The 25,481-nt window shown below is 31.8% G+C and overlaps 2 protein-coding genes across 2 annotated transcripts; both read right to left on the bottom strand.

The window, feature by feature from the left end:
- Window positions 1–3,282: 3,282 nt before the first annotated feature.
- LOC126878857 (uncharacterized) lies at window positions 3,283–14,382 on the bottom strand. The gene is made up of 4 exons (XM_050641756.1): window positions 13,465–14,382; window positions 13,199–13,384; window positions 5,306–5,386; window positions 3,283–3,595 (listed from the first exon to the last, which is right to left on the bottom strand). Exons 1-4 carry the CDS (start codon window positions 13,645–13,647, stop codon window positions 3,293–3,295), a joined length of 753 nt encoding a protein of 250 aa, XP_050497713.1. The 5' UTR covers window positions 13,648–14,382; the 3' UTR covers window positions 3,283–3,292.
- A 3,800-nt stretch (window positions 14,383–18,182) lies between these two features.
- Window positions 18,183–25,481, bottom strand: LOC126878853 (uncharacterized). Its single transcript, XM_050641750.1, has 4 exons — window positions 24,688–25,481; window positions 22,969–23,041; window positions 21,941–22,619; window positions 18,183–18,626 (listed from the first exon to the last, which is right to left on the bottom strand). Exons 1-4 carry the CDS (start codon window positions 25,350–25,352, stop codon window positions 18,211–18,213), a joined length of 1,833 nt encoding a protein of 610 aa, XP_050497707.1. The 5' UTR covers window positions 25,353–25,481; the 3' UTR covers window positions 18,183–18,210.

Below are 25,481 nucleotides of genomic sequence, written 5' to 3' on the forward strand. Positions count from 1 at the left end.
TTGGGATTATAGCAGGGTAGTCTGCTATATCTAGGGCCTACAGTATACAAGGAAAGTAACAGGGCCAGTGCTACGCTTCAACCGCCTATTATTACCCCTGGTTTTACCCAAGGTACCTACTCATTTTATATATTAAATTATAGGCATAATTATATTAAATAAAATAACACCATACGAATGGAATCGAATTCTATCGAATCTATAAGAAGTATTCACTTCTGTCGACACACCACAAGTGCCACGCTTTATTTTTTTTTCAAATTTTGGTTATACGTAATTATCAGTAATATTGTTCTTAATCAGGAAATATTCATAAAACTAATTTACATCTTTGCATTTTTGAATTATGACCCGTCCTATAAATAGTACCTACTCTGAGCGTTAAGGTTATCATAATTAAAGGTATGTATGAATGAGTTTAAAACAACAATGATGATAATTAAAATTCTTATTTATATCCAATAAACTCGAGTTGATTTTAATGTTACAGTACATTTTCTGCATTATGTTAGTGATTTTGCTTTAGAATTTTCTCCTTGACATCATCTCTGCTTTTTACATTTTTCATGAAGTGTCCTTTCCCATCTAACCTTATGTCCATAAAAACTTTTGCTGATGATGTAGGTACTCGGTCTTTCTATAATACTTCTTGAACGAAGAGTCAAGGTAGGTAAGGAACTGCTGCACATCGACGAAAATCTAATAAAGTAATATTTGACTTACTGACTTGTTTATAGAGAATACCACTTATTGGCTCTGATTTTAGTGGCATATTCCAACAAACCAGTTGTGTTGACCCACGCCTCCCATATAGTTATTATAATTTTTAACACTTGTGGGTGAGAAATTAAACATTTTTCTTTGAGCTTGCGATCCCATCTACTAGCTTGTATAAAAGGTTCTATACTATCAAAATTAGATGCTACAGTAACACACTATTATCGTTCTATTTTACAAAAAGTATTTCATCATTTAAATCAAATCGAAAGTCATACGATCCACGAGCTTCTTTATCAAGAGTTTCCATAGTGTGTATAGGACACTTCGCTAATCTATTTTTCCGCAAGGTTCCTGTTGCTTGGTATCCACAATTTCGTAAATGAATAATCTGCTGGTAAATAAATTATCAAAATAACATATCAGGTATTATTCTTAATCCTAAGGTCAAGTATAATAGTCAAAATATATCAAAATCCACTACCTCGACAAAGAGTCCAAAATTTATATTTCCGCCAAATATGATTAAATACAAAACTTTTTATGCAAATCACAATAAACAAATGTGACATTTAAAAAACTCCAACGATTTCGCCACATACTAAGATACAATTCAATACTAAAGTGTTACATATTTTGATATCGCTAAGTACCAGCCAGTGGCGGGTCTACGGGGAGGGAAAATTCCCCCGTAACAAGGTCCAAAATTAAAGAAAAAAATTGTTGAAACATAAAAATATATTAGCTGACATGAAACATAAACCAGGGCCGGCGATAACGGGCCTGTAAGGGATGCACTGCTGGCGGGCGTCCCTTTTTGGGGGGCGCCAAAAAGGGCCTTTTTTGTGCTGGGTTATACAAAATACTAATTTTAAAAAAACTTAAGGGCGCCTAAACTAGTATCGCAGGCGGGCGTCTCATACCCTAGCGCCGGGACTGACTTAAACCACAGACATACAAATTCAACCCAATAAACACGCTAGTTAGAAAAATGAAGGGAACTTAATGCATATGTTATTATTTGTCTTTTATATACTTAATTTGGTTTTACTTTTTTATGACTTTTGGTTGGTGTTTCATTGAAAGTTCCCCCTAAGGCAAATTTCTATATCCACTGGTACCAGCGTCTTATTTATAGGACAGTAAAAAAACTTTATAGTGACCATTCAACAATGTATTTCTACGAGATTTATTTATGACTATCGGACGTAATAAACCCACCTTAACAATAATAACCCATTGAGAAACAAAAAAAAGCCCAAATTAATTTTTTTTAAATATGTAAATCTAGGTAAGGTCAAGAAATTTGTCCAAGTTTATAGGCGTTTTTAATGTAATCAAACAAAATATATTATTCAGTTTACTACATCATAAAATATACAGGGTAAATTTTCCTTAAAATTAAAACGAATTTGAATGGTTGAAAAGAAAATAACATTTTTAGTGTTCTATAAATAGGACGCTGGCGTTTAATGGATTAATACCACACCAGACATGATCGTCATAATACTGATAAAGCAGATCCGATCATGTCTTGGGTAAGAAAAGGGGGTGATCAGTGGGTAGTATTTTAACTTACAGAATCATAAGCTTAGTATAAATGAAGAATTAACCCAAATCGCCTAGATAAAATCTACCACCTGTCTGAGTTACAGGGTGTGTAATATTGTAAAAAATATTTGTGCCAGTACCCTAAACCTATTTAACGTATTCTTATTGAACAATGTCGTAAGATTTACAGCACATTTACACTTTCAGTCAAGTTTGATAAGGATACGTCAAATAGTATATTGTTTTAAAGTACTAGACAAAAACAGTTTTTCAAATAAAACTCTGACAGCATTTTACCTAAGTGGTTTGGGTAAGTATTTTTTAAGTGCAATTATGTAATATCTTCCACGTGATTTTTTTGATATACTATGTGTAATTTAGTTTAATCGATTTTAAAATGTGACATTTTGTTTCGTTTCTTTTTTGTCTATGTTAGTTTTAGTTTTACGTCTATGTAATTAATTAGGATTTTGAATTTTAAAATTTTATATTTTTGTATTATAATATTCTAATCTTGTATTTAAATAATTAGGCAATTGCTCGTTGACAAATATATAATTTTTAAAAAATGTCATTTAAAATTTATAATAAATAATTTTGTGAAAGTTGTTTAAGGTTTTATTTTTCACCATATACAAACAACACATGGTTATCATAATAAATTAGTTTTCTGAAGTTTCTAAAAATAAATAATTACAGAATTCCAGTGATAACTTATTACAATTGTCTCTACAAAAGTTGCAGTACAGCAACTATAGCTAAAATTTTCAGAAACTAAAATTTCGACTTTATTTTGTTTGCAGTCATATAATAATGATAAAAATATTATAGTACGTTCTTTAACGGTAAAATATTGCAAAACCTCTAAATTTTAAAGAACCGCTTGGATTGACATGAAATTTGGCATACACATAGCTAACAAGTCAGAAAAAAAGTGATATTTTGCTGATGTGTGCTTTTGCCCTGGGGGTGAGTTTCACCCCCTCTCGAGGGTGAAAAAATACATTCCCAAAATAAGTAAATACTATTTATTGTTTTTACAAGTTTGTGCATTACATTTACATGTAAAATTTTGTGAAATAAGTGTCTCAAGTGACGTTGCTATTCTATCTGTATTTTTTTGTATGCCCTTTAATACATTCACAGACTCTCTGCTTAATTGTAATAACCCAGATGAGGCAGGAACATTCAGATGCATCCTGCCTTTGGATTTAGATTTTCCTTTCCCACTGCCATACTCTAATTTTCTTTTTGTTCCTCTCTTTCCTATCCCTTGTGATGAATGGCCATGTGAAGTGCATGGTTCATCGTTTTCGTCCACTTGGTTCTAAAAAAAAGCAGGAAAATAATGAATAGCACAATTTTACAAATCTGGACCTCGGAGGTAAACTACACTATCTCATTTCGAGCAACTGGGTTTAGCGTGTGTTAGCAACAAAGTTTAGGGCACTTAGGATGTTAATAAAAATCTGATGTATCCCAGAATTGTTCGAAGGACAATGTGACCATATTTTAATGATAACATATAGCCAATTTGTATATTGCAACTAATAAAAAAGTGAATTAAAAACTGATTAAAAACAACACCATATCGACATAGTGTAGTTTACCTCCAAGGTCCAGAAATATGAAAATACTCCAATTTTTGTATATAAAAATTATACTTTTGATTTATAAATGTTGAGAGCTCAGCTGGAAGTATATATGTTTTTTTTTGTTAATTTAAAGTTTGCACTCCTTGTGCCTTATAAATTTAATCAATAAAGAAAGACGTACCTGACTGGACAAATCAATCAAAATCCAAAATATTTTAACATTTATGATTTTTTAATTTTGTATTGTAATAAAGGTATCTAAATGCTTGGTTGCACCAACAAATCTAAAGCTTAAGACGTGGTTTACGAAAGCGGAAAGCTTACGAAATATAAGCGGTACACCATTGAGTCTGAGATTAATTTTCAGCTTGTCACAATGGATTGCCACGTAGATTGAATCGATAAAAATCGAAAATTATGGTGCAAAATAAGTTAGATTTAAAGCGGCCCTATCTAGAAGCAGAGCTGGGCTAAGCTGGAGCTTAAGATTTGTTGGTGCAACCAGGCATTATATACATAATTTTAATTAATAAAAGCTACATTTACTTAGATGTAGATATTACAAATAAATTACAAAATCGAATATAACTAAGCAACACCAAATAAAATTGAAACAAACTTTAAATAAATTTTACAACATATAATACCATACCATACCCACCCATAAAATTAACATAATAAAGTATTACATCACTTGTTTCTAATATACAGCTTAAGCTTGGTTTTAAAAGATTTTAGTGACATCGTATTTTTTAATTCACCTGGTAGAGCGTTAAACCCATTTAAACCCCTGGAGTACTAATGAATTCATCGTCATTTTATAATTTGTTTTTGCTATGTAAATATTCCCCATATTTCTTGTAGAATAATCATGCACATTTTTATTGTACACTGCTTAAAGTAATCTGGAGCTACATTATTAAGTATTTTATAAACCAAAATCATTGTATAATAATACAGTTTCTCTTCAATTGTGAACCAATTTAAAACCTGTAGCATATATGATATAGGTGTAAGTCGATTTGTTTTCAATATAATTCTCATGCCACGATTTTGTAGTTTTTGTAGTTGATTGAGTTTATTTAAATTAAACATATACAATATAGTTGCGCAGTACTCAAAATGTGGCTGAATAATTGAATTAAAAACTGTAATTTTAGCTTGAGTCGATATATTTTGTGATATTCGGCTAAAAAAATATAGTTTTTTCGTTATTTTCCGTTTCGTTATATATTTTGTGATATTCGGCTAAAAAAATATAGTTTTTTCGTTATTTTCCGGACAATATAATCAAAATGATGGTCAAAATTCAAACAACTGTCAATTTGAAACCCCAAATATTTAACATATCTTACAATACCAATCTTTTCATTTTTTACTTGTAGCAGAATGTTATCGGTATTTAATTGGCCCTATATTATTCCAAAAATAAATGTACCTACCTCATCAGAGTAATCATGTTCCACCACCATAGAACTTTTTGGTGTCTCTCTATCACTTATCTCCACATGTTGGACTTCAACCTGTAAAGTTCAATTATTATATAGGTACATATTTTCCACAATATGATTAAAGTCTAAAGGTACGTATCCATATGTGGGTGCTCCATGCTCGGCATAGCAGCTCCACGTAGTGGATACATTAGTGCTCGCTGCTCACCCTCTTCGATTCAACCAGTTTGCGGTTTATATGTAGGGGAGTGCATGCCGTATCCATTTGAGCAGTTACAACAATTTTTTACCAAGAACACTTACTGCCTTACTAATAAAACACTGGAAAATCTTGCGAATTCTCTAAATGACTTAAATAAATATATTCTGCAATTTCTTGGATAGATTTAAAAACCATTTGTTGACCTTACAAATTATGGTTACATGTTAATGATATAATTTCTATCAGAAATTTTTAATCTTAAACTTTGTTTTTTATATAGCAATGTTCTTTTTTTCCCTTTAACTTAATAGCTTTGTTATCCAACACTTATTGTAATTTTGTTCTTTGTGTTGACACTGTTTATGTTTTTGCATTGTCTTTTTAATATTTTTTTTGTAATAATCTTTTCTGAATTGGGCTTGCCCATACATAAATAAAAAAATAATAAATAAATAAGGTTGAACTTCACTTAGCTCTCTAATCTTATGTTGTTCTAACTATAATTAATTATAATAGTCTCCCGTTTTATACTACTGATGCGGCTTTGGGATTATAGCAGGGTAGTCTGCTATATCTAGGGCCTACGGTATACAAGGAAGGTAACAGGGCTACTGCTACGCTTCAACTGCCTCTTATTACCCCTGGTTTCACCCAAGGTACTCATTTTAACTATCATTAATTAATTATTAAAAAATAACTTTTTTTAATAAAAAAAAAAAAACATTTCAAACCGGGCAGATATTATTTCAGATTTTTTGGATCATTCTAAACAAAAAAGGTCTGTTGTATATTTTTCTAAAGTTGATTGTTTTTGAGTTATCAACAATTTAAAACTGAAAAATAATGAAAGATGAGCATATTCAAGGCTCAAAAACATAATTAAAAAATATCATTTATCTATCACCCAGATCGTGTAAATACTCTTCTCAACTCACGATAGGCAAACCCACAAAAATATATACAGGGCTCTTAAAGTCATATTTGAAAAACAAGAAGCACAGCTTGTTGTGCTTTTTTAGCACAGCTAAAACCAAACTAAAGGTAAGAACATTTATATAGGCCTAGACTTGACAAAAATGCAATCAGAGGCTGAATTCGAAGTAAGAACTGAATTTAGGCAAAGAATATCAAAAGGTGAAAAAAACATATAAATTAGATATCAACAAAGAGTTCCTAAAATTATCCACGATACATTATGCGTCTCCCTCATGACGTATAGTAGAGTTTCTGTCGAGTGTGAGTTACGGCAATGCTATTTTGATAAAACCTCAAAAATGAAATTTGAGTAATGGAAAATCATAGCACGGATAATCCACCCACGAATAATCTGGGTTCTACTGTATATATACAATGAGTTCATAAAGTAACGCATAAATTCATTATAAGCTAAATAAAAAACATTAGAAATTCCCAAAATAGGTTGATTTTTAGTTTTAATTTATGATTTTTTGGCATATATATATTGACATCCATCTGGGCGTGATGATGTAATGATTTTTTTAATGAGAATAGGGTTCACGTGATATCTCATTTGAAAGGGTATTCAATTCTCTATTCAGTAATGTAAACATTAACATAATTATTTATACAGTGTAAAAAAATATTTTTTTAGTTGAAATAATGACACAAAAAGAAGAATGTATGTAATTTATTTAATTCTAAATACATTTTACTGCTATCCGAAAACAAAAAAAAAATGTTTAGTTGAAAAATAAACATTTATTTTCATTTAAATGAAATGTACAAACTGCCAAGAGGCAGATGGGTGGCGGCATTAACATTGAATTTAACCTTCAAGTGGTAACGTACGGTCCCTGACACCGACGTAGCGGATTTTTCGCGTTAAAACTCAAATGCGCATCTTTTTTTGTCCCCGCGGCCAGGTAGCTTTCAAATTCTCATCACACTATTTAGTCTTGAAAAATCTGTGGCCAAGTGTGGATAGTTCATATGTTATTTGACCTGACGGTGTGAGAGACCAAGGTTACCATTTATGTTATACTTAACGGTAAGTTTTTGTCGTTTTTGGTCCATAGTCAGTTTAAATAATAGATGTTAATTTTAGGAGTTGTATATGAATATTGATTATGAAAGAGAACAAATCAGGTTGCAACAACTTTTTGACGAAATTGTTGCTAATTCCGAACCAGAACCGTACAATGTGGTGCAGTGAAGTGTATAAAAAATGAGGAAAAAAACAGACAATAATTTCAGTTTGTGTTGGACATTTGTTGAATAATTTTATTTTTTTTGTGACATTTCAACCCTTGTCGATATGTTTGTTGATATTTTGTATTCAAAAACTTAACAGTTTTTTGTAAATTGTTTGTCAATTATGTTAGTATCTAAAAGAAGCAACTTTTTTTTAATGTGCATTTTTTTCCCGAATATAAATAAATATTGATCGATCATTTCTTACTATATTGTTATTTAAATATAGTTATATTAAACATTTAGTCACATCAAAATATTAACACAAAATCACAACCTAAGATATTCATTATTAAAAAAGTCGGTGTCGTAGACCGACGTTGCCAATTATGTTACAAGAATTCACGTTACCGGCGGAAGGTTAAGCGAAAAACAATAAACATTTTTTTCCTGTTTTTGGAGAACAGTAAAATATATCTTGATTTAAATTAATTACATACATTCTTCTTACTACTTTTTGTCTCAATTAATTTACTTTAAAAAAAAGTTGGAACACCATGTATAAATAAATATATTAATGTTTTTATATTACTTATAGATTATAAAGTCATTAGTCAAGTTAAACAGTGTTTTTTGATCTCTGCTCGAATTATTGGATTTAAAGTGGTTTAAACTTATCCAAAATTTTCCTTCTTTTTGTGTATTGTTCTTCAAATGTATCTACGTTCATTGAAGAGATTAATTTTCTTGTTTTTGTTTGCAAGTCCAATCAATATTTGATAATATTATTTCATCTATTGTGTATACTCCTTATAAAAAGCTACTAATTAAGCCAAAAAAAGTGCCAACTGATAAGAACTTAATTGAGGTGATAGGTTTATTAGTCCAGGAATATTAGAACTGATATACTCACATTATATTAGCCCAGTGAAATTGGCATTATGGCTGCAAATAAGTGTTCAAAGTGCAATGAAGATATCAGTGATAAATCAGTGGCTTGTGACAGCTGTCATATTATTCTTCATCCGACCGAAGGATGTACTGGCTTAAGTGCTTCTGAACTTCGAGCTGTTGTAATCCAGAAGAGAACGTTGTTCTACTTTTGTTCTGATTGCCGACTGTCATTCAAAAGTGTGCCCAAAATTCTAAGAGAAGTTGAAAACCTGAAGTGCGAAGTCACCTTACTCAAAGCTGAAATCCAGATGCTAAAAGATAACAAGAGTAACTTTCCAATAACCGATGACATCATAAATGAGCTACACGAACGCCAAAAAAGGTCAAATAATTTACTTATCTTCAATCTCCCAGAACCATCAACTTCAACTGAGGATATTAATCAAATAAAAACACTTTTATCTGGAGCGAGTGAAGGTGCGATAAGTGTCAACAGTAAACATATCTTTCGTTTTGGGAAGAAGAATAAAAACGGTCATAGACCAATTAAAGTCGTTCTTTCCTCGGCTCGCGAAGTGCATCAAATCTTAAGAAACAAAGTTAAATTAGGCCAGGCAAATAAAATATTTTTCCTATCTGATCAAACTCCCTGTCAGAAAAAGCAACTCGATTCAGTGAAAAACGAACTTAGAGTACGTCAACAGGCTGGTGAGCAAAATTTAACTATTAAATACTTCAACAATACACCGAAAATCTGTAAAAAAAACTAAAACCGGGCAGCCCTATACTTTATTACCAAAATGTTAGAGGACTAAGAACTAAACTGTCTGACCTCAGCTTGAATGTCAGCAACTGTTCCTATGATATCATTATCTTAACTGAAACCTGGCTCACACCTGAAATTACGGATGCTGAACTTGGACTTCTCAACTACAACATCTACAGAACTGACCGCTCTAAGGACTCCAGTGTCTTCAGTAGAGGTGGGGGAGTGTTGATTGCCATTAAGAACTCAATTCCTTCTTATCAAATTCAGTCTGATCCTTCGATTGAACAGTTGTTTGTTCTCTTTAATAACAAATCTATAATCGGTACAGTATATTTTCCACCTAAATCTATAGCTACTTTATACCAATCGTACTTTGAACAGCTTATCACTATAAGCGAGCAATATGATAGAGCAAACCTTTTTCTATTGGGTGATTTTAATCTTCCATCTGCAGTTTGGGATGTCGATGATTATTGTTCCGTTGCTTCTCCTCAGCCTACAGCTACACAATCTGAAGCTGATTCTATTGAAACTATATCCAATATCTGTGCTTTTTTCAATCTCTTCCAGACCAACGAAATAACCAACGATAGAGGAGTTACGCTTGATCTCATTTTATCTCCATTGGGTATTGATGTATTGAAGGCTATCGACACTTTAATTCCAGTGGACACACATCATCCTCCGCTTGAATGCAGTTTGCCACTCAAAATCACAAATGATCATTTATCTGGTGAAGAGTATTATTATGACTTTGTTCATGCTGACTATGCAGCAATTCGTTCATCCCTTCAAGCAATTAATTGGGATGGTGCACTTCAAGGAAAAGTACTCTCTGACATGGTTTCTGTATTTTACGACATTTTTTATTCCATCATTGATTGTTTTGTTCCGCTAAAAAAAATCTGTGATAAGAAATATCCATGCTGGTACTCCTCTGAGCTGAAGAAGTTGCTTCACGAGAAGAAATCAGTGCACAAGATATATAAGAGCACAAGGTGTCCAGAAAGTTATGCAGCATTTAGTAACTTAAGAACTAGATGTAAATTTTTATCAAGACAGTGTTATGCTGATTACATTCAACGTACCGAACATTCTATTGTTAATAACGTTAAATCCTTTTGGAAATTTGTAAGTAGTAAAAGGGAAAATAACGCTATACCTAATACAATGACTCTTGGAGATCGTACTGCCTTCAATGGAACTGATATTGCTAATCTTTTTGCTAACCAATTCTCTTCCGTCTATACTAACCAATCCTTACATCCGCATGTAACCCAGATTTCACCTTTGGTTAATGTGTCTAATTATCACATTGAAATTTCAAAAATCTACGAAAAACTGTCTGAACTCAATACCAACAAAGGTCCTGGTCCTGATGGAATTCCCCCCACTTTCCTTAAAACATTCAGCTTCATTCTATCGCGCCCACTTTTTTATATATTTAATAAGTCTTTATCAACAGGGGAATTTCCAGACTACTGGAAAAACTCTTATGTCACTCCAATATATAAATCAGGTCGAAAATCGGATATAGGTAACTATCGTCCCATTTGTATTCTTAGTGCTATTCCTAAAGTTTTTGAGAGCATTATTTCCGATTATTTAAGTTATGACTTCTCGCCAATTATAGGGGCCCAACAATTTGGATTTACATCCAAAAAATCAGCAGAATTGGGTCTCATAACATATGTTGATTTTTTGACAGATGCTCTTGAGAGGGGTTTACAAGTTGACTCTGTGTATACTGACTTTTCCAAAGCTTTCGACAAAGTTAATCATGAGCTCTTGATTCATAAACTTTATTTATACGGAGTTGATGGCCTTATATTGAAGTGGCTCAAGAGCTATCTTACGCAAAGATCGCAAATTGTCAGGGTTAATCATCACTATTCTCATACCATCTCTGTTAACTCAGGTGTACCACAGGGATCACACTTGGGACCTCTGTTGTTTAATATATTTATCAATGATCTAATACCCTGTTTCCAAGTAAGTGAAACTTTGTTATTCGCTGATGATTTAAAATGTTTTAAAATAATCACATCTGAGGCTGATTCACTTAGTCTACAAGGTGATATTGATCGCCTATCTAACTGGTGTATGCAAAATGGTATGTGTTTGAATGCATCCAAATGCCATATTCTTCGTTTCCACCGAACTCATCATCCAATCATCTTCGAATATAGTATAAATAATCTGACCTTACATTCTGCCTCTGAAACTAGGGATCTAGGTGTGATCCTTGACTCCGCCCTTAGCTATAAATCACACATTTACAGTACAATACAGAAGTCTATGAAGATGCTTGGCTTTATAAAAAGAACCACTAGAGACTTTACAAACATCTCAGCTATTAAATCTCTTTATTTCTCCCTGGTTAGATCTCATTTCGATTACTGTTCCACAATTTGGTCCCCCTATTACTTTACTCATAAACTGAAGATTGAGGCTGTCCAACACAATTTTCTGAGATATACTGCCAGTAAGTTGCATGTATACTATGACTATTCTGTATTAGAGCGCATACTGAACTTACCTCCTCTTGAGGTACGCAGAAAACAAAGAGACTTAATTATTTTATTTAAAATTATCAACGGGCTGTGTAACTGCCCCGAACTTCTCTCCAAAATATCTCTATTTGTCCCCAGTCGTTCGACTAGGCAGGTGCAAACCTTTTATGTCTCTTTTCATAGATTCAGTTATTCCTACAACATATTTATTCCTAGAACTCTTCGATTAGCTAACTCATTAAATAACCTCGAAATTTTTAATATATCAGTTTCCCGCTTTAAAAACCTAATTTCTTCCCTAACTTTTTAACTTTTTAATATTTTCGGCCAGAGCTTTTGTATTGTGATTAGTGTTACATGACCTGTATGTATTAGATAACTTAAAACCGTTATACCTTACAACATTTCCGAATTGATTTAGGTGATATCTTTTGTTTGTAATTGTACTGACCTAATGTTATCTTATTCTTTTTTTTTTCTTTTTTGTAACTGTATTACTCATACGAGTTATTTTTTCTCAAACCACTTGGTTATATGTTATATTACGATAGTTTATGTTATATAATTGGTTAACATTAATGTTATATAATTGTATAATTATGTTATATAATTTAGAACACTGTAAAATTTATATCGGAATAGGGCTTGCCCGTGAATAAATAAATAAATAAATAAATTACTGAATAGAGAATTGAATACTCTTTCAAAAGAGCTATCACATGGCCAAATGGACGATGTCAGTGGTATGATATGTATGCCAACTCATAATATAAAAATAAAAATCAACCTGTTTCCGGAATTTCTAATACAGTGAAACATCGATAAGTCGGATTAATCAGGACCGCAGCCACTCCGTGTTAGCCAGAGAATATGGTAAAAATTAATAAAATACATATAAATAATAAACAAATATTTACACGTTATAATTGCAAAAACATGAAATACATATGCACAGAATACATTAAAAAAACTAAGTCAAAGTGAAAAATGTTTGTTTTGTCTGATGAAAATCGGTCCGGGTCAGCCGGACTTCCAGGTTATCTGAGGCCGACTTATCGAAGGTCCACTGTAATGTTTATTCACCTAATAATGAATTTATGCATTACTTTATGGACTCATTGTATATTTTCAAAAAACTCTGTTATAGTGGTGTATGACGGTCATTTTTTAATCAATTATAGTTAGAACATGATTAGATTGGTCACCCTTTGTTTTTTGTAATTGTTAACATGCTAAATTGCATATCCCATAATTTTTATAACATCTAGGTGAAATTCGACTTTATATTGTACCTTAGTTAGACTATTTAATATTACTAAGAGTACATATTACTAAAAATCATAAAAGTTATTTACCTCTCCAAAACCTAATTCTGGTACAGTTTCATTTCCCATGAAAGCTGTGACCCCCATTAAACTTAATATCCTCTCCTCTAATGGGGATAGAGGAGGTAAATGAGGGGAACCGCCACCTGTCTGCCCTTGATCCCTTCTTAGTGTAGCTGCCTTGGCTTTTGTCTTTGACTTCCAGTCTGTTAGTGTCTAAAAAAGTTAAACATTAGTTTTGAAATACTATGTTCACACAACTATTTTATTCATGGATAATTAATTGAAATCTTTACCTTTCTCCACCCCTCTACGCTTTTCTCGCCATATCCCAAACTGTTTAATCTGTTGGCAATGGTTTGCCACATAGCTACCGCCTTAGCTCGTCCCTCGCTACTATTAAATTTATTAGTGATTAATTGGGGATTCTCCTCGCAAAAGGAGAGCAACATCTCCCAATGCACCGCTTGGACCCTCATTTTTAATAATAATTTATAATAATATAACAAAAAATATAACAAATTAAATAACAAAAATTAACAATAACTAATACTAAATGAACTAACAGACTAACTATATATACACTAAACTAATAATTAACACTAATAATAATAACTCTTATAACACTAATAACAACAATAATTAATATAATAACGAAAGCGGTGACGAAAGAGAAACTCAAAAAGACAAAATCAAAATATCAACAAACAAACAAAATGGTGCAACGTGCAACACAACGTGCGAGGATTAAACGGCACTGGCAACTGGCAACCCCAACAATTAAAAACCCTAGAATAATATTTTCTTTCTTTAAAATGTGTTACAAACAAAGATAACAGAGAAGAAATACATATTTCGTTGCATGCGGAGCAGAGAGATCGGAACATACCGAATAATTCGCTATGTCAAAATCAGGTGACGATGACTGCCAATCACAGCAAACGTCCGTTGTAAGTTTAGTGCAGTGAGTGACTACTACACTGTAATCTCTTCTAGAACCGTATATATTCCTTGAAAATACTATCGCATCATGCGATAGAATGATTCTACAATGCACGTAGTCCCAAAACAGGGCAGGAGGCGGATCACGAAAGTCGACTCGATTAAATCACTCGCGGCTAGCGAAAACATAATACTTTAGCTGGCGAGCTTCTAGACAATTGACAGTCTAGTCATGATTTGGCGGGCAATATTTGAAAAGCATATTTATCTTATATATAAAAATCTATTGCTGTGCGTTAGTCTCGCTAAAACTCGAGAATGTGTGGACCGATTTGGCTAATTTTGATGTTGAATTATTTGTGGAAGTTCAGGGAAGGTTTATACGGTTTTATATTGTCATTTTAGTAGCCACCAAAATTTTTACAGCTATATGTATAAAATGCTCTTTTTGCAGTGTTTGTTGCCATACTCCTCCGAAACGAATTGACCGATTTTTATGAAAGTTTGCAAGTGTACTCGACCGGACCGGGAGTGGGTCGTTATCTATATTTCATACCCGTGCGTCTTAAGGGGGCTTGCCACCCTTATATTTATTTCTATTTTTTCAGACAAACTCTTTTTTTTAATTGCATATGATGTGGAACGTAAAGATACATACAACCCTAAATTTTCACTTTTTTATCACTAACCGTTATTTTTTAATGGCCATTTAAATATTTTACATCTATATAAACAAAAGAAGGTCGTGACAGTTACCAACACATAACTCGAGAACGACTGCATGCCCCGCTAACTCTAATAAAAAACATGTAATCGTATTTATTTTCCTTCCGTTTAGTCAGAGGCGCTGATGTCGGCATTGTGATTGGTCGAACATGACTTTTGACAAATCGTGCGCTATCTGTGAATCTGTAATCTGTGTTCGTGTTCGTTCGTTCGTTGTCGTTCACTTATTTTATATGGTCGGTCATGATGTGATGTGTTTGGTGTTTGGTTTGTGTTTGTGTTACCATAAAAAGCTGATATTCAGTCGTGTTTTTTGATATTTTTGTTATTTCATAATCGAGTACCTTTTTAAAGGTAAGTTTTTCTGATTGTAGGTACTGTTTATCCAACAGTTTTAAAATACACATTTTATTTCGCGTTTTGTTGTTAGGTCTAATGGCCGATCAGCTGTTGTGTGCAGCCGATAAATTCAACAAGTAAACATATATTTAATCGAAATTAAATACTAATATTTCTATGTAAAATGTCACATTATTGTATAAATAAATAATTAAGAAACAAAGGTTGTTTGTGTTTTACCTTTATTGGCCACTTTAATAAAATAATATTAAATATTGGAAGTACCGTATGGAGGCTATGGTGTACCTAGCGTGGAGGCTAGATAACGCTACCCTTCCTATCCAATCAACAGCAAGAACGTTTAAAATTTCACACCTATCATGTTGAAGCTACAGACCACTTATGTGGAGGCCAGATTTGTAGTATCCTTCCAATTTCCCAGGTGCTGAAATACGTGACATATTTTTTGAAGGATAAGATCGCATTCTACCAAATCAGACAACACTTTTTTCTATGATTATAATAAAAAAATAATAATTCACATATGACATTTGTCATGTCATGTGCGATTTTGGGGGACGTTTAGTTACAAATTCTGCCACCATGAGAAGGACGGTCGAGATGTGATATCCCCTCCATGTCAACCCTCCCAGCGGGAAAAAAACGTATGAAAGTATCTTCGGTTGCTCAGATAAACTGAACAGAAGTTAGGTACAAGTCGATTTAATCACTTGCGTCTAGAGCTTAGACAAGGAAAAAAGAGAGGACGGGTAACACCCATTTAACACACACGTTCCAAAAGTGAAGCCAGTTTTTGGTTTGTTTGTCACCAGAAACATGGCGGTCACGTCAAAAATAACAATGGGTTGCCAGTGGTGGGTGTTCGTTGAAGGTTAAAATTTCATAAAAAATAAAGTAAATCATCATCTAAAATTCGTAATAAAAACATATGTATGTATTGAAACATATGTACGTAATATGAGCAACTTAATAAAACATTTACCGTACACAAATTCTTCATTTTAAATACATTTCATGTTTTTATTTTAAATACTCAATGCTTAACAATACCCCAAAGATACGTCGATGATCAAAATCCCTGGTGTCAGTTTGGCTTCACTTTTGGTCATAGGATTACTCGTCCTCTCTCTTTCCTTGTCTAAGGTCTAGAGTATGGAGACCTACAGGTCTCCATAGTCTATAGTTTATTTTTTAACCAGGAGGAGTAAACTAAAAAGGCAGATTCACACCCAAGAAAGTCACTAGAATAATAACCAAATACATCTTCTTTTTTGGTTGATCTAGTCGGCCCTCAACGGTAATCCATAAATATTATATTAAATTAATACGTCGCTAAAGAGTTCCAAAAACAACTGCTTTTTATATAAAAGCAGACTAATAATCTAAAAATTAAACGAATAACACAGAAAACACAAAAATCGCCGATATAACTTAATTAACCTATGAAATGTCACTAATGTCAAAATTTGATAAATGTCATTAGTGTCAAAATTTTATAACAGTGGAGTAAACTTGCCTGCGGTTGGACCAATTACAATCAAGCAATACAGCGCGGTAAATTTGAATCACTCCTCTTGGTTAAAAAACAAACCATAGAGAAAACTAATACTATGCTGGCGAGCTTCTAGACAATTGACAGTCAGTCTCTGAGTTTGGCGGCCAATTTGAAAAACATATATTATACACTTAATACATATTTTAAGTTTAACATAGTAATAAATGAAAGACCTCACTTCGCTTGGTCGATTATCTATATAAATGAAATTCAAAATATATTTATTAATCGAATTATATAGTATTAGAAATATTTTAAATAAAAAAACATCGTTATGTATATTATGTATACGATACTTATGTTATTATATAGTTATTGGGGACTTAGCAATTTTACACCAGTATTTTGAATTTCTCTACCAAAAGGTTTGTTTAAACAATAATTTTCCCTTTTAGGTTTTCTCTTATTAACTGAAAACAATCACTTTCGTTTAAGACAATTTTTATTATGTGGAATATTTCTATTTTCCTTTGGACTGTTCTTTAATGTGGTAATGATATAACTTTTATTATGGTTATTTTACTATAATTTATAACTTTCCTATGGTTAATTATTTTATAGAGAAATTAAAAATAATGGTGTAAAATTGTTGTAAAATTCAAAATATACTTAACCTAATATACAGTGAGGACGTTTGAGTTGAAATAAATTCATTATCTCGAGAATGGGCGAATTTGGAAAGAAATCCTGAGACAGGTCGATTTTTATTTTTAAATTATGACTTTTTGGTATATATATCATACTAGTGACGTCATCCGCCTGGGCGTGATGACCTAATCGATGATTTTTTTAAATGAGAGTATTGCGTTGTGTGATAGCTCATTTGAAAGGTTATTTAATTCGCTATTCAATAAAATAAACTTTAACATAATTATTTAGGTATACAGGGTGTCCAAAAAAATATTTTGGATTAAATTAATTGTGACAAAAAGAATGAATGTAATTCATTTAATTCAAAATACATTTTAGTTCTGTCAGGAAACAGAAATAAATGTTTATTTGACAAATAAATATTGTTTTCGCTTAAATTCAATGTTAAAGCTGCCAACCACATGTCTCTTAGCAGTTTGAACCTGGGATTTAAGCGAAAAGCCACGTTTATTTTGTGAAATAAACATTTTTTCTGACAGCAGTAAAATGTATTTTGAATTAATTAAATTGCTTAGATTCTTCTTTTTTTGTCAAAATATATCGACCAAATATTTTGTCAAAATATGTCGATTATACATATTTACTATATAAATGAAATTCAAAATTTATATACTTATTAGCCTAACTATAGATACAGCATTAACGACAGATTTCATAATAAAGTTAAAGTGGGCTTTAAATTTAAATTTGGTAGGTACCTACCAACTTAAAATTTTAAGTCCACTTTAACTTTATTATGAAACCGAGCGTAATAGCAAAATTTTAAATAAAAAAATTCGATATGTGTAATAGTTATATTACAAATTTATTAAGGATGTAACAATTTTACAGCGGTATTTTGAATATCACTAATAGAAGGTTTGTTAACACGCTGATTTTCCCTTTTAGATTTTTTCTTAACCGAAAACAATCTCCTTTGTTTAACAATATTTTTATTGTGCGGAATCTTTATATTTTCTTCTGGTATTTTTATTGATGTGCTTCCTTCCTTAACTGCGTTTAGCACAGCTTCAATTGGAGCGGTTAAACGTTTGATTTCATTTAGCTCTGTCATTGAGGAGATTTTATCAATTTGAGCCCATATCCAGTTTTTTAAATTTAATTTTTCTTTGTCTAACTTGGCATCATTATCACCATCTTCAGTTTCCTTAGAACTTAATACCTTAACTAAATCCTGTATTTTATTTTCAGAAGTACATTCTTGAATTATTAGGGCATTGCCATCTGCAATATAAATAAGATATTGAATATTAAAAAAATCATATTTTGATTGCTACTCAAGTTAAAGCTAACAAAAATTTGAATCAAATAAATTAAATTCTATCCCAAGTAGCAATTTTTCGACGCATTGGTTGTCAGTACAAACAAATGCACTGTATATAACGTTGCCACAGTGGACTTTCAGTTGTTTCGGCCAACGACCCCTAACCCGACTGACATTACTATGTTACAACGTTAAGTAATATCTTTAGTTATATGGGCAACTAAGTTATTACTATTGTGACAACTACATATCACAGTTAAGTTTTTTCAACAATCGCAACTACTTAAAAACGTTATAATGCTAAACTAATTTACGCCCATGGGTTTTCTGGCCGACTAGGTAGTTGTCTCTCACGACCCCAGGGCCTTTACGTATAGTTCTATAGATAAGTGACACGTTTACGGCAACTTCAGGAGGAAAAAAATAATTTACTTAATAACCTTACTTTTTCTTATTATTTTATATTTTATTTTTCTGGAAATTTTCGATTAATTTAACAACCTGGTTATTTGTTTTTTATTAGCTGGTTTCTCCATTGTCCATTGTTTTATCAGTAGATTTGATAAGCTTTGTATCAGCTTTGCTAGACAGGGTTGCCAAGCCAGTTCTTACTCTTTCAGTACTATATCCGTTGCAAGATAATTTGGCTGAAACTCCGACAAAATATGTACTTTTTGTGCATATTTTGTCTGAATTCCATCCGAATTATCTTGCAGCGGATAGTAGTTTTGCTTTCAAAAAATCAATAGAAATCAGTAGATTCTTTTTAGGCCCTGTAAATACAGTAAAATCTGTGTTAACGGTTACCTGTCAAAATCGCCCGGTTTCATAATCAACTTAAAGTAAACATTAACCCTTAACTACAGACATCCGGTATTTTTTACCGGCGGGCACTCCCAAGATGTGGATTTCATGGTAACCTCACGACTTACAAGTTCATGTGTCTCTGTACCTCTCGGGTAGTTTGTATAACAATGCTAGTCAAAGCGTGTAGTGTGTATTGTCAATATTTTCTTTTCTAGCACACATCAAAAATCTTAACCGGTAAAAATTACCGGATGTCTGTGTTAAGTAAGTATTTTTATATGAGTACTATATTTGTAAATCTGAAATGTTTACATTATTTTTTTATGTTTTTAGGAAAAAAGTAAAGAAATGGACTGCGGAAGTCATCCTGGACCTTAAATGAAGGTTAAATTTGACGATAAAAATTTTGAGGCCACTTTGCAAAAATGGAATTGCCATTTAATTCTGTGATAATTTTTACCCTTGCAGATTTTTTCTCATGGATGTAAAAATTTTTGTAAATACTATTTTATGTTTCCTTTGTGATTCTATGTTACGTTTATTTGTTAAAAAAAAGTCTAAATTTTTGTTCATAGCATTTATGGCCGTTTGTTTCAATAGACCAAAAATGTTACCAAAATTCTGGTTTAATAGATTATTCTTCAAAAATCTTGTATTATATTATTAAAATCACTCATTTTACCATTTTTTCCCATATATAGAGACTCCAGAAAAACTCATAATGCAATTTTTTTTGTTTTTTATTATTAACTTTATATTTTGACTCTATTTTATAATGACCGGTAAAAAATACCGGGGATCTGTAATTACGTGCTAATATTGGGATGTCTGTAGTTAAGGGTTAAGTAAAGTTCACTTTAAAGTTGACATTTACCCATATATGAATTGTGATAAAGGTAGGTACCAACTTACTTAAAATTTAAAATCCACTTTAACTGATTATGAAACCGAGCGTTACAATCATTTGGAAATTCTCCAAAACAATTATATGAAGATTTCCTTATTTAGATCTGGTATTTACCAGTTTCATTTCTCTGTCCATCTATTATCATCATCTACGTCCTGAATCTTATTTTCGGTAATGACATTGGGAAATTGTAACAAAATGTCTGAAAATTAATTTAGAAATGGGGTGAATACTATTAAAAAGCAAATTTTATTTTAGTGATAACAAAATATTGAAATATACCAAAAATCTAATAAAAAACATTGCCTACTAGAATTTTTTAAATAATATCAAAAATATACCAAAACAGTAGATATCTACTAAATGTGGCAACGCTGTTAAGGAGAATGATGCACTTCATTGCACTGGTCACATGACCCTGTCATCCAATAAGAGGGTGTGTTCTAAAGTGGTTGGGATAGTCGGTCCAGGCCGTGTTTGGTCGGCGATTGGACTTCTCGGTTGTCTCATCCGTCTATGGTTGGTAATAAGGTATATTTTAAGTAATATTGGTAATGTTGTTTAATGCACCATTTTGGTTTTTTTTGAAATGTAAAGAAAATAAAAACACAAAATATAAAAAATGCAGGCATTTTCTAATACCTTTAAAAGCACCATCAATACATTGAATTTATACAAAACATCTTTAACATAAATTCTGGCTTTTATATTAAAATTATATTTTTTAAATTTACATATTTTTTGTTAAAAAGGTGATAAAAAATGAGCGCGTGTGTGTTTTAAAGGTAGAATATCCATATTTGACGGTAATCTGAGATGCGTTTATAAATTTCACATCAGGTAATTTTGTTTAAGTCCTTATTTATGTATATATAAATTTAAATACCTGATATGATGTCAAAATAGTTTACTTTTTATATAGGTAAAAAAACATAACCAGTCCGACTCTTTGAGCAACCATTGCATGCAGGCACTTTTTATAGTCGCTTCAGTTGTCTTATGCAACGCTTAAGGTTACCTAGGCAACGTCAAAACAACTCAAAAATCGTCCACCAAATTAGTGCAGAATTGGGTCGTCTTCTAGGCAATAACAACGTTGTAACAAAACGTTGCCACGCGGTAGACAACGTTGTCGCGTCGACAAATTGCTACTTGGGATACCTATACAATACAACAAAGAAATTCAGAAAACAAGCCACCAGAATAACTCTATTATATTAACTAACAGTGTTTACAAAGAAAACCACAAATTTTTTCCAAAAAAGCTAATGCATAATAACTTTTCAAAGCCAAACCGACCCTCATAAAGTTGCTGAAAATATTTATTATCCGTTTAGATCAGTAAATACCTTTGAAACTTTGAAGTTGTCGAGTAAGCTGGATATACTGTAAAATAATTTTATACATTAATTTTAAAATAATTAACGATAGGAAAGTTTTAGATGATATTAAATTATGGTAATATTTTTAAGAATTTGTACATTTTAAAAGTAAATATGCATTATTCTATACCCCTGATTTATTATTTTCATGTATATGTATATTTAAAAGGCAACAAACCTTGATCCGAGTCCGTTTCTGTTATAAGTGATTCTGCATTTTTTTCACCCGGTAGGTGTTGTTCATATCGGCATACTAAATGTATATGTTTACACATATTATATCTGACGCTTGAATCTATACATGTATACGAATATTGGTGAAAGCAAGCATCACATTCCAAGCAAACGATTTTACAAGCACAATCAACTTTCCTTTGCTCTACCAAATATATTTCCTGAGTTGTGGATGAAGGAACTTGCCAAACAGTATACATTTTTATCACTAAGTTGTGATCAAGTTCTTGGCTTGACTTATGCCTCGACCTTAGTTCTCTCAATTTAGTACACAGTTTACCTTTATGAATTGTTATTAATTTATCAAACAGTTTATCTCTTACAAACTTCAATAGAGCAGAAATAGCCCTATCTAGTCTCTTGTTATGTTTGCCTTTTAGATAGATATACTTTATGGTATGATGCATACGTTCTAAATGCATGTTCGTGTTCAAACCGCTATTTAGACGATAACTATAAGCCCAACTATCAACTTTATTAGCATAATGGATTTTAAAATAATTTGCAAACTCCAAGGTAGCCTCATTTTCGTAGAGGCTTTTTAAAAATGTCTCCAACATAAGTGAAAATGCTTTTACATCCGTTTCTTGAAGCAAGGTACGCAATTGTTGGTAGACCACTACCTAAAAAATTATTAAATTATTAGTTGGTATTTACTAATAGAAGCTTAATTATTATAAATATCATATGAGAGTAGGTACCTAAAATATTATTTTTTGTATTAAAATTGGTGAAAAAATATTATACTTCAGGCGATGACAAGCAAATGAATAAAGATTTACCTATTTTAAGATTTTATTTTAGATCATATTGGCAGTTATTTGATTCATTCTCTATCCTTCAATTAATATATAGAATTGAATTAGTTGAGAGCAATTATTAAATCTGCATGTCACTTTTGCATAATTGATATAAAATGACTTTTAACTAGGTACGTCAATGTATTAATCTACATAAATAAATACAACATACTTGCATATCCTTAGCAGAAATCTTCGAAAGATTCTTCCTCCATGCGCGGTCTACATGCCAACAACAATATAGCCTACAAATTTAAAAAATACAAAACATAAAGTTCACAGATTTAACTAGTGTCTACATGTAGTCACTTGCAAATTATTAGGACCATCTATGAATTTTTACAGAAATCAACTACTATTTCACTACTTTTTGATTAAAAATTATTTTTTAATTTAATCCTTCTATATGTAATATTTAGTAGCAGAGGAAAGTATGCTAAATGTGCAGTCACTGGAGCGCTTTGGGGACCTATTGCGTTGTAAAGAGTAGGTTCTAAAACCAATAAAAATTTACTTATTTTTACGTAAGGAATCCGAATCTGCAAAAAATCCGAATCTGCAAAAAATCCGAATCAACCCAAAAAATGGGGACTCCTATTTAAAATTTTAAAGTAACCCCCCACCCCTCTCCGTGGGGAGTCGTGTCTGGTATCATTCGATAGATTTTTGACAAATATTGAGCACGTATTTTTTAGTGTTTAGATCTATCGTTCATTTCGCGAAATATTCGCTTTTTCTTGTAAAACTTTGTGACTCACCCATTTCCTTACGCTCCGCCCAAATCGTCAGATTTTTGAAATATGTATGCATGTACTTAAATTACCTTATCTTAATCTGGCGATTTCGAGTTTTTCTAAGGATAGATTTTTTTCCGCCCCTCCCCTTAACGAGCTTCCCTGTGTTTAGAGCCAATATATGGTAGAGGTACATCTACAGGGTACCAGGTTTCTCCCCATATGATAATCTGACGCGCTCGAGTTACTGCAAAAATCCCTGCTTGGGCTCCCCTACCTAAAGTATAATATATTTAATAATAAACTGCAATAAAACATTGGAAAATACATATTACCTACATATTTATTTTTTAATATCTTGTTAAGCCCCGCCCTTTAGCTTTGATTACCGCTTGTACCCGTCTTGGCATATTTTGAATGCACTTAAATTCACTTTGCTTCAATTATTTGTCTTTGGGGTTCCAATAAATATATTAGTTTTTCAATGAAAACAATTTTGCTGATGACTTTTTCATTGGAATTATTCTCGTTTTAACAGATCCCAATCTTTTTTATGGAATTAAGGTCAGGAGCTCAACAAAATATAGAAAAATATATAAATATGTGACATTTTCAAATGTTTTATTGTTGTATATTATTAAATATAAATATTACAGTTATTGTATAAAATTAACAATAACATTACATAGCAAAATTAAATTTAAAAATAATTTATAAATAAAAAGTAGTGGAGTACCTAGTTGATTTTTATAGAAATTCATAGGTGATCATAATAATTTGGTCAAAGACTGAAATAGTATATTAAGTATGGAGAACGGTAAGGGTTTTATACCGATCGAAGACAATTGTTTGGAGGAGGAGCGGAGCGATGACTCCAATTATTGTCTGAGATCGGTTACCCTTAACGTTCGACATGCTTATAACGTTTTTTGCACGATTGATACCATTATAAATTATAAAAATAAATTAAAATTAAGAGATTTTTTAACTCGACGGTAAGTGAATTACTTACCGTCGAGTTGGAGTACTTACCGTCGAGTTTAATTACTTACCGTCGAGTTGCTAGTAAATGTCACCTACTGACGTAAAATCTGTCACGGTAAACAGTCAAAAATGATCAATCGTGCAAAAAATATACATTTTTTAATAAAACTTACCTGTATTCTGGAGGACTCATAATTTTTATCCATGCATTAAAAAATGATTCTGCCATATCCGACATGAATACTTTGGGCGAAATTTTTGATTGCAAACTTTTTCTAATACAAGAAAATAATATGCACATAACGTCTTCATCTGTTCTATTGGATATCATAAATGCACATGGAAATCCCTCTCGCATATCATCAAGAACCAATAATGTTACCAATTCAAATCCGTAACTAGTTATTCCGTGTGTTCCGTCTACACAAATGCAATCACCCCCAAATTTGTCAAGCATCTCCTTTTGACCTTCGGTCATTAGAATTAAAACAAAATCTTCTCTTTTTAAACATGAGTGCTCTTCTGATAAATCATCTTGCGGTTTATAGAAAAGTACACTATTACTTTTTTGTAGTTCATTTACCCATGCTTGGACACTTATGGCATCATTCCTATGTCTGACAGGTGTTGCATTTAGATTGTATGTTTGTTCAATATTATGCAAATCTTTTTTAGTTAGAAGATGAATCCTTGAAAAATTTGCACTTGTCATAGAATCTCTAATTTCATCTAAAATGGCAGCTAATGGAATCTTTGCAGCTATTTTACTAGCTAATTCCCGCTTTTTTTCCTGACTTAAAAATAAATGACCTAAGTCATTCTGATGTCCAATATGCATCTTAACATAATCTACCTTGCAGATATTTGCTTCTTGAATGACTGTAATATTGGCTGGACAGAAAGCATTTATTTTGTTAGAGCCTTTGTATTTTAAATGTCTTTTATTGTTTCCTTTAGCAATGTATTT

Source organism: Diabrotica virgifera, chromosome 1 (assembly GCF_917563875.1).
Source record: "Diabrotica virgifera virgifera chromosome 1, PGI_DIABVI_V3a".
Taxonomy (NCBI): Eukaryota; Metazoa; Arthropoda; class Insecta; order Coleoptera; family Chrysomelidae; genus Diabrotica; species Diabrotica virgifera.

Excerpts from the sequence above, each read along its gene's own strand:
- LOC126878857 (XM_050641756.1), bottom strand. The coding sequence starts at position 13,647 with ATGAGGGTCCAAGCGGTGCATTGGGAGATGTTGCTCTCCTTTTGCGAG. Across the intron at positions 13,385-13,464 it reads GCGTAGAGGGGTGGAGAAAG|ACACTAACAGACTGGAAGTC; the intron begins GTAAAGATTTCA and ends TAACTTTTTTAG. Across the intron at positions 5,387-13,198 it reads CAGAATTAGGTTTTGGAGAG|GTTGAAGTCCAACATGTGGA; the intron begins GTAAATAACTTT and ends TGAACTTTACAG.
- LOC126878853 (XM_050641750.1), bottom strand. The coding sequence starts at position 25,352 with ATGCATATTGGACATCAGAATGACTTAGGTCATTTATTTTTAAGTCAG. Across the intron at positions 23,042-24,687 it reads ATGAGTCCTCCAGAATACAG|GCTATATTGTTGTTGGCATG; the intron begins GTAAGTTTTATT and ends TTAAATTTGTAG. Across the intron at positions 18,627-21,940 it reads AGAAACGGACTCGGATCAAG|ATGGCAATGCCCTAATAATT; the intron begins GTTTGTTGCCTT and ends TTTATATTGCAG.